Source organism: Neovison vison, chromosome 11 (assembly GCF_020171115.1).
Source record: "Neovison vison isolate M4711 chromosome 11, ASM_NN_V1, whole genome shotgun sequence".
Taxonomy (NCBI): domain Eukaryota; kingdom Metazoa; phylum Chordata; class Mammalia; order Carnivora; family Mustelidae; genus Neogale; species Neogale vison.
The window spans coordinates 65,419,541-65,435,982 of record NC_058101.1 but is presented as its reverse complement, the minus strand read 5'-3'; the positions used below and the strand labels follow the sequence as shown (position 1 = coordinate 65,435,982).

At 58.1% G+C, this 16,442-nt stretch overlaps 1 protein-coding gene across 2 annotated transcripts in view; it reads right to left on the bottom strand.

Annotated features, from left to right (window-relative positions):
• Positions 1-16,442, bottom strand: part of SORCS2 (sortilin related VPS10 domain containing receptor 2) — a 424,588-nt gene that overhangs the window by 25,051 nt on the left and 383,095 nt on the right. For both annotated transcript variants that reach the window (XM_044267844.1, XM_044267845.1), the window contains exons 10-14: positions 15,174-15,320; positions 10,857-10,959; positions 7,099-7,175; positions 4,294-4,385; positions 3,253-3,360 (exon numbers count right to left, since the gene is read on the bottom strand). In XM_044267844.1, coding sequence (XP_044123779.1) covers positions 3,253-3,360; positions 4,294-4,385; positions 7,099-7,175; positions 10,857-10,959; positions 15,174-15,320 — 527 coding nt within the window. The remainder of the gene's footprint in view (positions 1-3,252; positions 3,361-4,293; positions 4,386-7,098; positions 7,176-10,856; positions 10,960-15,173; positions 15,321-16,442) is intronic.

The following is a 16,442-nucleotide window of genomic DNA, read 5'->3' as shown; positions in this document are numbered from 1 at the left end:
TCCCAGCGAGGACGCTCCCACAGCCCAGAGACATACTCGTTTGCGCTCAGGTTCCCGCGCGTTCCCCCTGGTGCCATATGACTGGTCCGTGTCAGCTGGCGTTTGGAAAGCGTGTGGAGACGCGGCTCCGTGAGGGAGGAACCCTCCTCCTTAACAAGTTAGAGCACCTGCCTGTGAATTTGGCCATTGGCATTCTGGGGATCCAACACTCTGTCTGCGGCCGAGAGACGAAAAATAGGGCTGTTTTGGGGACCAATCCCAGCCCTGGTGCTGTGACAACGTGGGTGCAGGGGCTTGGTGTCCTGAAGCGCCAAGCCCCACGTTCTACAATCGAAAGTGTCCCCATTTCTCAGCTGGGGAACCTGAGGCCTCTGGCCCAGCAGGCTTGCCACTCTCAGCACTGGCATTTCTGCGAAGCAGACACCAGCCTTCTCGTCACACCCCAGACGGAGAGCACTGCGTCGGACCCCAGGCTGGAGCCCTCCCTCCGCTTCCCAAACAGGCTGACACCCTGCTGCGACCCTAGGAGGAACCACTCCCCCAACCCAGACCTGAGCCTGCGAGAACACAGATACACGGGGCCACAGAGAACATATCACGTCCCCAGGTGGGGGCATGGTGGTGTCTGGGTGTTCGGGGAAGCACCCCAGCCAGGGTCTCCAGGACAGCATCATGGGGTCGCCTCCAGCTCCGGGAACCAGGCAGAGCTAAGGTGACAGGGGCCCCTTGCCTGCCACTCCCTCGGTGCCGAACTGCTGAGATTTAAGCACCTACGGAAGTGAGGTGAACGACACCTCCTTCTGTGGACATTTCTTATGAGGACAAAAGGACATGACGTAACAGGCAGTGGGTGCTCAGCAAGGCGTCCCCAGAACCCTTGCCAAGGGGCCACACTGCTCAAAAGCCTGGGAGGGCACCACGCTGCCTCTGCCCTGGTGACAGGAAAGGTCCTCCCTCCACACCTCCTCCACCGACGGGGGTCACTGTGCTGGATTTCCACCTGCCAGGAATTCAGATGGCCGCCTACCCTCGCTTTGGCTACATCTCAAGCGCCAAAGCAAGGAGCCCACACTCACTGTTTCCTGTCCTGACCCATGCCATCCACAGCTCCCAGAAGCCTGGGATGTGGGTGCAGAAGTGGGGTGGTCTGCAGTGGTCAGTGGTGGGGGACTGTCCAGGCCCGTGCTCCCAGCCATACCCCCCAGGTAGCAGAGGAGCTCAGGGCTCCCTTTCCCCAGTCTCCCTGCTAACGGAGGGACAGCCTAGCCCTGCTCAGAGCAGAGGGAGACCCGGGCGGGGCAGGCAGTACTGTCTGTGCTGGGCGTTTTTTTGCTATTTTGGGTCTAAGGTTGGGGGTTCATCCACATAGGCCTCTGCAGGGCAGTGGGGGTACGGCTTGGAGGCCCCCTGAAAGCTGGAGGGCACACAACATGTGAATTGTTCTCTAACCAGGCAATAAAGCTGGCCCACCGCAGGGCACATGGCCCCCCCAGGCTGCGCCCGCGGGGACAGGGGGTCCTGCTGCCGGCTGCTCTCCTGGCCATGCCTGTCAGTTCCAGGAGACACGGAGCCAGGCAGAGCAGATGGGCCATCCAAATCCTAACGTGGGGGAAGCACTGACTCCTTCCCCACCCACAGCCCGTCCTTGAGCCTGTGTCTTATCCACCCCATCCCAGTTCAAGGGCAGCTGCCCCAAGATGCCCAAGACACTGCCAGGTCCCAGCACGGCCCTTCCGTACCCCACCAGCTGGCCCTGGGACACCGGCATCATTCACACTAGTGAGAAAGGGGGCCACTCTCTACTTAAATTTGACATCTGCCCACCGGACAGCCAGCTCTGGGAGTCCTCGGGATCCTTGGTGCTCAGAACAGCGCGCGGCTCATGGCGGGCCATGCTGGAAAGACTGGAGAAGCGCTGGCCTCCATGGTCTCCGAGGTGTGGAGCTCAGGGGGCCTGGTCAGCGGGAGGAGGCGTTACACTTCCCCCAACTCTCTGGGCCTTGGGGAAGCTTCAGCCCCGTCCACCCGGAGAAAGAGAATGCAAGGAGGCTGACTGCACGCAGTGAGTCGGAGGTCTCAGTGGAGACGCCCTGTCCACGACCCGCAGCCCCCAGCCCTGAGCGGAGCAGGGAAGGTTGCGGGGCCCTAAGAGAGCTTCTTGGGGCTGCCCCAACCATTTCCACAAACTGAGGGCCATGAGTAACAGAAGCTTATTTTCTCCCCGTCCTGGAAGCCATGAATTTGAAATGTAGGTGTTCACAGTGTGGGGCCCCGACCGCGGGCTCTAGGGGAGGGTCCCTCCTGCTTCTTCCAGGTCCCAGGGCTCTGGGCAGTCCTGGGATTATGGCCCCCACGTGCCCCTGCACCAGTGTCCGCCTTGGGTCACTGTCTGCCCGTGGGTCTGTCTGCATCTCCCCCCAGGGTAGTGTGACCTCCTGACACCTGCAAAGACCCTGCTTCCAAATGAAGTCACAGGTTCTGGGTTGCTGTGAGTTCTGGGGAACATGGTCTCCCCAGGTCAGGTGTCATCAGTAAAAGCAGGTTATGCCAAGCATGGCCAGGCATACCAAGAATCAGGGGGCTGTTAGAAATGCAGAGTCTCAGGCCCCGCCCCGGTGCTTGGATCAACCTGGATCCAAGGAGGGCAGTTGCCCAGGAAGAGACTTCGAGAGCTGGAGCCCCTCTCCCTGGCATCTGAAGGCGTGTGGAGGGCAGTCAAGCTCTGCTCTCTCATATCCGAACAGGGCTGCCCCTGCACCCCTCTTCACTGTGTCCAGGGCAGAGTTTGGCCCGGAGTAAGGTCTGGCACCCCCTGTGGGTTGGCAAAAAGGCCTCAGAGCCCAGAGCTGCAGCCCCAGAGCCCAGCCTGCCCCCAGCCACAGCCTGATTCCACCCCACATGGGCCCGTGTGTGTGTCGGGTCCTCCCTGCGTGGTGGGCCTGGGAGCCCTTCGGGGTGCCAGGAGCTCATAATAATAATGGTGATGGCGAGGACAATAGCTCCGAAGGCAGCTTGGGGCAGTGGACCGGAGCTGCCCTTGACCTGGTTCCAGCCCTCACCACCCGGCGATCCTGGGCAGGGGACAGACATCCCGGGGGCGGGGTGGGGAGGTGGGCAGGGGACAGGGAGACAGGAGGAGACAGGCGTGAGGTTGGAGAGGAGACGAGGACGGGGAGGAAGGTGGGAAGGCCAGCACTGAGCGCGCCCCGGAGCAGCAAGGCCATCTGCCCATCCCCTTCCCGTGGCACTCACGTCATGACCAGTGTCTCATCCCCCGGCTCACTCAGCAGCCCGTCCACGAACACAGAGGTGCTGGTGAAGTTGTGCGTGCTCCAGGTCAGGCCTTCGTCCACGCTGAACCTGCAGAGAGCGGGGAATCACCACCATAGGCAGGCAGGAGCACGGCCTGTGTCCCTGGATCCAGCCCTGCCTGAGCCCCGAGGCCAGCGCTGCCTAGCTAAGGGGCTGTGGGGTCCTAGCAGCCAGCCGCCAGCACCAAGGGGCCTCCGCATCTCCTTAGTAACACTATGGCCAAGAAGTTCCACACGTGTTGTCTGAGTACCATGAAGCTGCTTTGCAGCCTATGGATGGCAGTTATCAGGGTCTTGGAACATCCAGGACAGCCCCACGTGATGCCCGAGCCCAGCCCAGGGTTGCCAGGCCAGGGACAGAAGCTTACTACCTCCCAATGCATTGTATCATGGTGTCATAAGCTTGCAGTGCAGAAAACTCTGTTTCAGACTAAAGTGATATTGACTTCCTGGCAGCTCCCCCACCTCTGCCTTCTTCTTCTTCTTCTTCTTCTTCTTTTTAAGATTTTATTTATTTATTTACTTGACAGAGAGAATGAGGGACAGAGAGAGAGAGCATGAGGCAGGGGAGGCTCAGAGGGAGAAGCAGACTCCCCGCTGAGCAGGGAGCCCAATGTGGGACTCAATCCTGGGACTCCAGGATCATGACCTGAACTGAAGGCAGGCGCTTAACCTACTGAGCCACCCAGGCATCCTCTGACTTCTGAGTCCAGAGTTCACACCTGCCCTCAGTCCCCCACAAGCGCCCTTCAGAGGTCTGAAGCTGATCCAAACGCCCTCTCACCTGGGCACATCCGGCTGGCTTCCTTGCCTGGCCCTACCTACTCCGCTTGACTAACTCATGTGGATGCTCGCACGTCACCTCCTCTGGGAAGCCCTCTCTCCAGCCCCCCCGACCATGCTGTGTTGCTATTCCCTGTTTCCCTGTGTCCCAGTGCCTGGCCCTGCCCCCACCCCCCATGCTGGGCCCCTGTGGCATTACTTGAGGATCTTCAAGGGGATGGAGGTGTCCTTGATAGCTGCGATCACGCCGCCGTGGTCCAGGTAGAGGACGTGGTGCTCCTCCTCGAACACCTGCAGAGGGGGCGGGTGATACCCCGAGGGCAGGTCACTCTCTCCGGGGGCAGAGCTGTCAATGCACGGGCTGGGGGTCACCAGCAGATGCCAGCTCCCCAAGGCAGGGCCAGCCCCAGGGCACCCTGCGTCCCCCAGGCCCTCCAAATGCTGTCCCATGCCATCTACACTCCGTGCATGAGGGATGATTGAATGAGACCATTTAGGCAAGAACGTTGGGAATAAACACCACAGGCAGCCTCGGCACAGGAAGGGCTCACGCATCAATACGGTGGACGGCATGAAGGCAAGAAAAAGATCAGGGAGTTCAGCAAACCTCTATTTGACAGTAATCCCCAGCAGATGTGCCACCTCCTCCAGGAAGCCCTCCCTGAAGCCAGGCTGGGCGGGGAGTGATTCTGGGCCCTGAGCCGGGACACTTACTACACTGTTTGTCCTTGTCACCTCCAGCCAGGGAGCTCCTCCCAGGTGGGGCCTGCCTCTGGGTCCTCTTTATGGCCTAGCACGGCTCAGCTCAGAGGTGAGGGGGCCTGTGCTCAGGGAGCATGTGTGCGGATGAATGAATGAATGCGTAAGGGCATGAATGGATAAGTCATCACTAAGTCTCCAGGTGACAAAAGTCAAGCAGCCCGGACAGGGCTCACATAGGAGGAGACACCTCTGGTGGCCTTGGGATCAGTGCTCCAGGTCCTCTCCGTCTGGGTGCTGGAATCCAGAGTCAGAGATGAACGTCTGGACCCCAGGAAGGGCGCTGGGGGACAACAGGCCAGAGGGACAGAGGCCCACCTGAGGAAACTGAATTCCCAAGCAGCTAGGCTTCTCCTCCAGCAGAGAGAGAGCTCCCTGTTCCGGGGACTATTCAAGGATCCTCCTCTCTGGGACCCCCAGGCTGCCAGGCACGGCGGCAGAACTACGCTGGGTCCTCCGGTTGTGCTGGGGGCCCCTCACTGCAAACACAGCTGTCTCCCCAGGGGCACTGGTCCTGTCGCTCTGAACTTGCAGAAGCCTCTGCTGGCACCGTGGGCACCCAGCTTCTTGCTCCGTGGGGGGCCTACTCCACTTTCTTCCTGGGGTACTCAGGCCATGGAGCAGCAGGATGCGGTCATGAAACCACTATATGTGGGTTCCCGGGGCCTGGCTGTCCCAGAGCAGGAGCAGCTTCTACCCTGGGCCCAGGCCTCATACCTGCTGGTGCAGCTGTGCGTGTGCAAGCAGCTGGGGGCTCCTCCCCGGAGGACAGACAGCATTGACCATGTCCCCTTTCCCCAAAGATGGGGGGTCTCCAAGCTACCCCTGGACACCCCCCAGAGCGACTCCACTCCCATAAGCCTGGGACTCTCCAAGAGGGGACACCGGGGTCTGACCCCCAACCAACAGGGTCATTCTGTGGCTCATCAGCCCCTGGCAGCAGGGACCAGGGGCAGGGGACCTCCCCTCCCCATTTCTCCCCACTCCCTGCCCCCCCCGGGCTCCTGAATGTCTTCTGGTTTGTTTTTTGTGGGTTTTTGTTGTTGTTGTTGTTGTTGTTTTTTATCAGCCTAGGGAACTCATGTTTTCAAAAGCTCATGTCCATTGAGCAGTGTACACGCAGTCATCTGTAATTCATATTCTGAAATCTCTCCTCTCAGACACGTGCTAATACATCCTTCACAGTCTGCATGCACCCAGTATGCTGTCCTGCCTTGGGTGACCGTCCCAGCCCATCCTCTGCCACCCCTCCCCCCCACCCCAGCTCCAAAACCCACGGAGCACCTCTCCTCTCCCTGGCTCTGGCACCCCTCCCCCCACCCACGAAGGCCAGGCCCCTGCTCTGCCCCGACCAATCCCCACACTCCCGGAGCATGGAATGCCAGCAAATGGCAGGACAATAGGGGCCACTGGGAACACCTTTCCCTCGTTTTCCCAAATATTCAGACACCTTGTCTGTTTCACCTGGCCTCCTCCATCTAACAGGGGGCATGTTTCTCTAATAAATGGATGGATGGTGACCTTTCAGGAAGTTCAGGCATCTTTCATGGGCTTTTGTGAAATAGAAACATTCTAGCACAGTAAGTCTCTTGTGCCCTTTTCAGAATTCCTTGTTTCTTGCATATTATTAAAAAATGTCAGGGCCTTACACCCAGGCTGCAGGTAAACAGGGTACCTTCGTGGCTAGCGGCTTCCCTGCTTTGTTTCTATTCTCGGGCCCTGCCGTGACCTCGAATCACCCCCTCCAGATGCCTCCCAGGCCCCCCAACCCAGACTCAGCAAGGGCCCTGAAGCTGGCCTCTCCCCCAGATTCTCCTCTTCCACATCTCTGCTCTCCCCCAACAGCCGCCCCCGATGGGAATCTGGGGAGCACCACTGGCCCCCACTTCCTTGCCTCTAGGCTCCCAGGAGAGCTCAGCCCCAGCCTCCAAGGCCCCATGTGGCATGTGCCAGGACCCCCCGGGCCTGGCATTTCCTCCCATTGCTTAGAGCCTGATGGAAATGGGTCTGAGTGATCGAAGATGCATGTCAGATCTCTAACTCCCCAGCAGGGGCTTACGCAGCAGACATGAACACCTGTTATGAGGAGCTCCCTGTCCAGCTGGGCAGGCTGGCTGCAGGCTGAAGACTCATGTCTTGGGACACGTCTGGGGCAGGGGGGCAGGGAAACCACAGATCGGATGTATCAGCAGGGGTTCTCGGCAGAAAGCATGTGTGGCGGGCGCCAGGCCCCCGGCCTCCTTACCTGCCTCCAGGTATGGCCACAGTCCGACGTGATGTACATTTCTTCTTTATATTCCACCAGCTGAGAGCCCAGGTTACCTGGTTCGGAAGAACAGGGGCAGGGTTGCTGTTAGGACCAGCCCACTTTTGGCCTCACGGAGGTCTGTGCCCAGACAAAGGCCCATGTGAGAGTCGAGTGTGTGCTAGGTCTACATCTCTCACACCCAAGCTGCCCGTGCACATGCCCTCTCTGCATTCTTCGTATGCTGACTAGCCTGTGGAACCACTGGGCTTGGGGCCTGCATCCCAGTCTGCACAAGGAAGGATTAACATTGCAAGGAAAGCCAGTATTGGGCTGGACTGGGTGCTTCGGGGGTCCACGGGGAGTGAGGGGTTCAAAAACAACTGTGGAGGGCCGATCAAGGAGTGGCGAAGAGGACACGCTCCAGGTGGGCTGGTATGGGGTCGTGGCGGCCCCTGACAGCCTTCACACTGGGTCAGGACACAGCTGGGTTTGCATTTGGAGCCAGCTCCCTGGGGCAGCGGGGCGAGGTAGACCAGAAGTCTAGGGCAGCATGAGCCGTACAGGTGAGAGGCAGGCTAAGCACCAAGGAATTACTCATTAAATATGTTCAGTGATATTTGGAGGAATGTGAGGTGGGCACCAAACCATCTATCCAGAGTTTACTTAAGCCCAGTACTAGGCTGGCTGATGGGTCACCACCCTCAAGGCCCCACTCTAGACTCAGACTTAAATCCTGGGGTGGTACCAGAGTGGGAAGATGCCCAACTCAGTGTCCAAGCCAATCCCAGCCTATAAATAAGGACACTGAAGCCCTTTTGGATCCTAGCCTAGAGTCCCAGAGGCCTCTGTACTGCATGACCTGTACATCACTGGCCATTTGCTGCATTGTTTATGGGGTACTCTCAGGAGCATCTTATCCAGGGTTGAGTTTGTATGTCTTTGGAAGATTCCAAAGGAGATGGATTGTCCTCAAAGAGATGAGTGAATATGAGTTCTAAGCAGAGTGACAGTTTCTGTGCCTGTCGTATTAGCTGAAGTCCAACCAACCACCAACGTGTCCATCCATCCAATCATTCATCCATCCATTCATCCATTATCTAACCATCCATCTATCCATTATCCATCCATTACACACCCACCCATCTATCTACCCATCATCTGCCCATCCACCCATCCATCCATTCATCATCTATCCATCCATCCATCCATCCATCCATCCATTATCCATCCACCCATCCAACCATCCATCCATCTAGTCAGCATCCATCCATCATTTATCCATCCATCCATTCATCATCCATCCGTCCATCCATCATCTATCCATCCATCTAACCATCCATCCATTATCCATCCATCGATCATCCATCAATACATTCTTCATCCATCATCCACCAATGCATCCTTCATTAGTTTATCCATCCATCCACCCACCCGTCATCCCTCCAACCCCACATTTCTCTTCTTCATCAATCTCACCCACTCGCCCATGCCTGCATTTGTTCAACACCATTTGCTGAGCACCTGCTCTCTGCCCAGCCCCTGTGCTGAGCCACAGGGGGTCTGAACTGAATAAACCATAGCCCCAGCTCCTAGAGAGCTCTCAGTCCAGCTGGGAAAGAAGTATGCCATGCAATTGCACACAGAGCCAGGATATCTCGAAGCCCATGGACTTGTGACAGCAGACAGGGGACAGCTAATGAGCTCAGGAAGAGAGGCCATCAAGAGGAGACTCCCACAGGGAGTGAACTCCAAGTTGTGCCTGGAAAGACAAATACATGCTGGCCAAGAGAGAAGGAAAGGGTGTGCCAGATGGAGGGAATGGCTGGGTTAATGGCATGGAGGTGGGAAGGCTCATAGCAGAGGTGGGGGTAGAGGGGCGGGTGCTGAACCAGGTCCCCTCTCCCTGCATGGCAAACCTAGGGTGCTGAGAGATGGCCGTGAATGCATGAAAGGAGCAAGCTGAATGAATGAATGAATGGAATGACGGGGGTGGGAAGGAAGGAGGGCTGCCCTTTTTCTCCGCAGCATGGCAGATGCCAGCAGACACGCCAGGATGCACACATGGCACACGGAGCTGCACGGCGAATGTCGCGGTGTCAACAAGACTCAGCAGGCGAGCTCCTGTGATTTTGTGGTGCAGATGTCTGTCTTCTAAGGGACGTTATCTGTTTTCCTTGCTCCGTCTACCAGAGCTGTCAGGCTGCCAGTCAGCCAACAGGCAATGGAGGGAAAATAAAGGGAAATCCACAGAATGTGTCCCCAGGTTGTCAGAGCAGAAGGGCGTGAGCAACACGGAGGTGGTGCCCTCATTTTACAGATGGGGAAACTGAGCCCCAGGTGTGGGGCAAGGATGTGACTAAAGGAGAAGCAGGGAGGCTGCCATGGGCTTGCCTCCTCACTGTAGGGCCTGGCAGGTCAGCTGGGCTCTACAGTCTCCATGAGACTGAGTATGGTGACCCCCTCCAGATCCGTAAGGCTTGCTTGGACAGCCAGGAAGCTCATTCTGGGTTTGTAAGGACTTTGGGTGACAGAAACATTTAAAATTGTGCATTTGTCATTTTAGTCAAGAATCTGGGGATTCTGACCATCGGGATAGTGACTTTGAGGGGCTGAGAGGCAGGAGCACCCTATGGGTGTCCCCTCCCCGGGAGCCTGGGTTGGCTTTCGGGCTTCCTGAGTGACACCTTGCAGGTGGGGCAGGGAATCCCTCTCCCCCAGCTCCCACCTGCTCTCCTGTAAAGAGAGGGGCAAAGCTCTCAGGGTTGGTGCAGTGATTAGGAGCTCAGTGCCTGGACAGAGGAAAGGCCCAGTCACAACAATGTCTTGTCCTCCCTTCCATCCCATCAGTGGCCCGAGTGCTCCTACCCGCATCTAAGCAGAGGGAGCAGGTGGGGACTGTCTTAGGGCTGGGTGCAGGACAGCCCTTAACCTTGAACACAACAAGGAAAGAAAGATACCAGCCACTGACTAGCAATTTGTTTTGAAAACACATGCTTTTAATTTTGAAAGATTCTCTGAAGTCAAACATAATTTTAGCTCATGTCCTTTCTGTGCACATGTACAGAGGCTCTAGTTTACCCACGTTGACAGCCACAGGCAAGACTTCGCTTTGGTTTTTTTTTTCCTCATGCTAGTTGTTTGTGACTCTCTCCTTGACTAAACTAGAACCTTCTTCATGTCAGCCATGACTCAAATCATTCTCCCATCCATCCATCCCTCATTTGACCCATTCACCATTGTGTGATTCATCCCTCCACCTGGTCATCCAACTGTCCACTCTTTCAGTGGCCTGCCTATCCCTTCACCTGTCCTCCACCATTCATCCCTGCCCACCATTCTTTGTCAAAATAACCTTCCATCCACCCATCCATCCACCCACCCATCCATCCATCCATCCCACCATCCGTCCATCCAACCATCTATCCATCCATCCACCCATCCATCCATCCATACATACATACATCCACCCACCCATCCACCCATCCATCCAAACATCCATCCATCCATCCATCCATATATCCAACCATCCACCCATCCCTCCAACTTCCATCCAACTTCCCACACAGCAACATGTATCACATGCCCATTGTGGGCCACATATTCATCCCTCAGAGTGCATCATGATTGCTGAGCTCCCTGGAGATGTTGCACCCCTGCCCCCCCCCCCAGTCGACACAGCAAGGTCCCAGGCCCATGACCATCCAGTTTTCCCCTTGAGGACAGAGTTTCCTGAAGGCACTGATGGTAGCTCCTACCTGCACCCATGATGAGGCCCGGAGCAGTGTCTTTGGTGTGCACGGTGCCTGACACGTAGGGGTTGTCTGCCCATCGCAGGTGCAGGTGGAGGTGGCAGTCCGGCTGCAGGGGTAGGGAGAAAGAGGGCCAAGGTCAGCACTCGGGTGGGAGATGTGGTAGAAAAGGTAGGACTGAGGCATTTTGGGTGGGAAGGCAGGGCCAGGAGCCCATCGGAGGAGGGGATCGAGGCTCTGGGGTTGACTGCAGGGTGGAGACCATTGGGCCCAGGGGGACCAGTTGTGGATGAAGCCAGCCAGGCTTCTCTAAGGGAGGGTTTCCCCAGCATGGGAGAGCATGCCCAATATGTATGGACATTCTCAGTTGAGAAACACCATGGCACCGAGCACCCAGAGAACCAGCTTTTAACTCGGAGATGCTGCTGATTCTAGGGGCACCTCTGGGCCTTGGTCTCCTCATGGCAACTGGAAGGCGGAGGCGCCCGCTGCACACACGGCCGAGGGCTCGGAGGCAACCCTGCACACCCTGCGGTCAGGACCACGTTCTGCCATCTGCTGATGTCTATCTGACAGATGCCTCTGGCCTTCCTTCTGTGTTTCATGACATGGTCTCCTGGCCCATGGACAGAGCACATTTTAGATGGTGCCAAGGGAAAAGCAAAACTATTTAATAAACTGGACACAGACCCAGAACTGATGGCATCAGGTGGCAGCGCCAGGGCCCAGTCCAGTCTCTATGAAGATGAGAAGCAGACTAGTGCTGGCTAGGGGTGGGGCGTGGGGGGTCAGGAGGTGGCTGGTCATGGGGTTCAGGGATGTAGAGTGGGGGACAAGGGTAGGGGTCATAGGGTTGGGGGGTGGGGTGGATGGGTGGGAGGGTGTAGGTGGGGGACATGGGTGGGGGTTGTGGGGCGGGTGGGTGTGGGATAGGGGAGCCCCTGCTGCAGGGGAGCTCAGAGTCACTGAGTCCGCAGAGGGGAACCCCGAGCCCAGTCCAGGAGCACTCGGATCCACCAGGACAAACTCTCTCCACAAACCTGTGGGGTACGACTTTGTCTGTTTGGTTTTCTCCTGACTTCTTACGACCGAAGAGCAGATTGGTGAGTGAATATCTGTGGCGAGACCACTCAGTTCTCTTCCTCTCCCCACCCAGTAACCAAATACTAACGGGCAGGGAGATTCCTATGACCTCTGTGGGCAGGGCCAGCTCCCGGGGGATGGTGCACCTGTGGGCACAGCCAGCTCCCGTGCACGGGTACCCCAATACCTGTGATCTCTGCGGGCACACCTGGCTAAAGATAAAGGAGCCTCACCAGGAATGAGGCAGAAAAGGGAGGTGGCCCAGCCCTGCCTTGCTGCCCTGGCTTCCTGGTGGGCTAGGTGGGGCCTAGAGCAGCTGAGCTCCTGGGCTGTCCTCTCGGGACTGCCACCAGGCTTCCATGAACCCTGAGGGGCTATGTGCTTGGTATTCCTTTGTGCACAGAGAGCTGAGCGCAGCAGAATGGCTTGTCTTGTAGATCCTGGCCCCCTCCCCCTTCCCGCCTGCTGGGGGGCTGTCTGGCCCCAGGCACTTGTTTGGGCCAGAGGTAGAACCTCCTCAGGATCCCGTATGGTCAATTGGCAGGTGCGGGCTGAGCTGGGATCCCCTCTGGAGCCACAGGGGGCCTGCTGGCAAGTGTCTTCCAGCCCGTCCTGGGGCTGCTGGGGTGGCCTGCTGGCGTCTGACAGCTCGACACAGGCCTTAGGATCTGAGCCGCTGGAGGACCGGGGCAGGGGCAGGGTGAGGCAGAACTGGGGGGGCCGAGCCCAGGGCACTGAGGCCCCCTGCAGTCAGGTGAGGGCTGTCAGAGAGGGGCCAGAGCGGGAGTCCCCAGGGGAGTCTGGTGTCACAGCTGAAAGTTCTGTCCTGAGAGGGGCGGGCCCGGGTCCCTGCCCGGCTTGTTGGGGGAGTAGGTATGAGGCAGGGCACACAAGAGAGGCCCGCGATGCCCCCAGCGCCCCCTTCTTGGTCCCTTCCTGACAGCCCGCGTCAGAACGGCTGCAGAGCGAATGGGTTTTCATTCTGAATTAGGATGTCAACGGAGTCAAACCACTTCCAAAGAGGATTCCTGCCCCCGAAACAGATCCGGTCCCAACACTCAACCACGTCACTCACGAGGCCCCATGCCCAGGAGGACATCTGCCCCCGTGGAGAGCCAGGCTGTGGCCCGGGAAGGTGCCGCTGGCCCAGGGTGCAGAGGAAGATGGAAGACCCATCACACGTGCGTCAGGGTCCCTGCAATGACCCTTCCAGCACACAGAAGCTAAAGGGTGGTCAGGAATATACCCGATTACGGTTATTTCTGGGTGACTCAGGGACACCCGCACCTTCTCTCCCTGTTTATACACTTCCATGTTCTGTAGTAAGCGGGAACCTTTTCTCGGAGAAGCGAACCCTCCGTTCCTGCAGAGGATGCGTGGAGGACACAGACAAGAAATCCAGGCAAGTGGCCGGGCCTAGACCCCATCCTCTCTCTTGCCTGGAGGTCCCCGGGCTCTCCACAAGCTGATGGCACCGCACGCCCCACCAGCCGGCTCCCACTTGTGTTATTTTAAAGCAAGGACATGGATCTCAGGAACATTATCTCCTCGCTGAGCTGCATAATTGCAGACAAGAATCTATTCTTAGCAAAAAAAACTTGCTTTGACAGATTAATATGGCTTAACTTAGCTGAGGACGATACGGAATTGAGCCCTTCATAGCACTCCTGTTCTCCGCAGACTTTATACAAGCGGGAGGTTAAGTACTTCTTCCCACAGACTGACAGGTGTGACTCCCCACCTCCCCATACCCCTGCCGCCATGGGTCTCAGCAGGAGGCTCATGCCAAGGCTGGGCGCAGGTCCCAGGGTGGGGAGTAAGAGGCAGCCCAGGCCTGGGCTCACGGAGCGAGGACCGTCCCTGCCAGGCTGGGGCAGGGGTGCCCTGGGGCTCTTGGGTGTCAGCGTCCCCGAGTAGGAGGAGGGCACGGATTCTGTGTGGATTGTGTCCACATCGTGGCCAATGGGCTGGGGGCCTACCATATCCAGAGGCCCTGCAGAGAGATTCAGGCAGGATCCTGGGAAGGCAGGGTTAGGCGTACTAATGTATTCCCGACACCCAGAGCAGAGCCTCACACACAGTAGCTAACCATATAGCTTTGTTGAATGAATATCCCTGTAAAACAGACACTGTCCTTTCTGTGGAGACAGAGACATACATGGTTGGGCTCAGGCATCCCCAGAGCATGGGACCTACTTGGAAAGGAACTTATAGTCAAGGTCAGTGGAAAACAGAGAAGCAAGTATGCCCAGCATAGGTTTTTCAGGGGAGGGGCTATCTGGTCAAGGTTTTTAGGCATCAATAGGAGTTTACTGGATGAAGGAAAAGGGAAAAGGCATTCCAGGCTACAAGACAGCATGGGAAGGAGGGTAGTCCAAATGGGAAGGGACGAGTGCTCCCCTGCCTGATTGCTCTATGCAGCTCTAACACTGGACCCCACTCAGAGTGGTCCCCTGTGGGGGAAGGCCAGGTGCTGGTCCTGGTGGTGAGTACCCCGTGGAGCAAGGAGAGGCCGGTACATGGGGAGCTGAGCAGCCTGCCTCAACCAGGGTTCTTGGTGCTCCCTCTTGCCATCCTCACAGACACGGGCCTGCCTGCCATCCACACCTCCCACGGGCCAAGCTCCCCAGGGCAGTAAATGTACTGGGGCTGCCTCCACCAGTGTTCCTATGAGAGGCCCCACGGGGATAGCAGGACCTGCCTGGAGCTCAGAGCATTTGGGCTGTGGCCCGGGCTGGTGGCTTATCTCAGTCCCTTCCCCCGCTCCCCCCACAGGCACTAATGTGCACACACACACAGACAGAGTGCACTTCCTGGCCCTCCGTGCAGGCCCGTGGATTCAGCAGGTGTAACAGAGGCTTGCTGCTTGCTTGTCCGCTTGTGCTCGCCCTCTTGGCCCTCTGCCATCACCACGAGAGGGAGCCAGGGCTGGCCCCAGAAGGATGAAGAGGAGGCCAGATATAGGGAGCAGACCCCCTCCGACACTGGCCAACCCCCACATTGGTGAGGAACCCAGCCCGGACCTGGGATTGTCAGTTTGTTAGGCAGCAACGTTGTGCCCGTGCTGACTGACACGCTTTTCCTCTCTGAACCCCAGGGGACCCTTCTGTAAAGCAGGGGGTTTCACAGGAGCCTCTGCCGTGCCGGGAGATGTCTGCAGCCCCCCGCTCTCACACAGCCCTTCCAGATGGCCCTACCCGAGCTGCCCCAGGGAAGGCGTGGGATGGGAGAGGCACTTACGGGCTCGCAGTTGGTGGGTTTCCCGTTCATGTCCGTGCTCGGGGGCCTCAGGCGATCCCAGTCACGGCCCTTGTTGTAGGTTATAAGTGTTACCACCTTCCCATTAGTCTTTTGGTTGGCCAGGAAGACCCCTTTCACCCCTCGGACCTAGGACAGCAGGATAAGAAGTGTCACACATACACGGGTCCGGAGCCCTCTGACCACGGAGCTCCCACCACGGGCCAGCCGCTTGCTCCGAGCCCTGCCCATGCGGCCATGTGTCACGCCGGCAAGAATCCCAGAGCTGAGGCTGTCTGTGTCCACTGTACACACCGGAGGCGGGTGGGGCTCATGGAAGCCCACACCGTGACCCCCGAAGCCTGGGTGCTCTCATGACGCAGTGCTGTCCTCCCAGACCCAGACGCTGGCCGTCAGACAAGGAGCCCAGCCATGGTCCTGCCATGCCTGTGTGTCCCAGTCACACCCCAGTCTACACCCCAGAGCTCTGGCTCCACAGTCCCCAAGCCCCTGCCTCCCTCCACGGGACCCACAGGGCCTGGGCCGTTGCTGTGGGCTCCCCTCCAGACTCACTCAGCTCAGCCCCCTGCAGGGAAATGCCAAGTAGTGAGGACACAAGGTGGGTGCTTACCCCCCTCACTCCCCGCCCTGGCCAGGGGCTCGGGTTCACCTTGTCAGGGTTTCCTGAGCACCCGTGCAGTGACCCCAAGACAGCCAACAGTCGGCTACGGAATGGCTGGTAAGAAAGGTCATAGGTCAGCAAATGCCTGTCGGTCAGCCTCCTGATCCCACAGAGGCTTCCTCTGCCTGCAAGTTCCTTGTGCACGCACGGGGGCCTCAGGCCCACAGCCACCGAGACCCGTCCGTGTGGCATCCCGTGTCCCTGAGGTTGGGTCTTCTGCGTGGGCATCACATCACTGCTTTTCAAGGCGAGCCTGAGGAAATGGAGCCTTGGAGAGCCAAAGAATTTACCCGAGGTCTGAGGCTGAGGGATCTGCTTACGTCAAGGTCACGATGCACAGTTCTCCAGTGCCTTCTCTGTGGCGGGCCATCCAGGAGCTCCCCCAGCGCCTGGGGCCAGTGCTCCCCCGTGCCCAGCACACAGGCCCCCCACAAGCCCCCCACGTGGGGAGAACACAGGTGATGGACGGAAAGACGGACAAGAGGAGGACACGCCTCCGGCAGCTGCTGTAACGGAGTAATATGGTTATAGTTCTGGAGGTCAGAAGTCTAGCATGGGTGTCCCCCGGGGTCGCAGGGCTAGCTTGACCT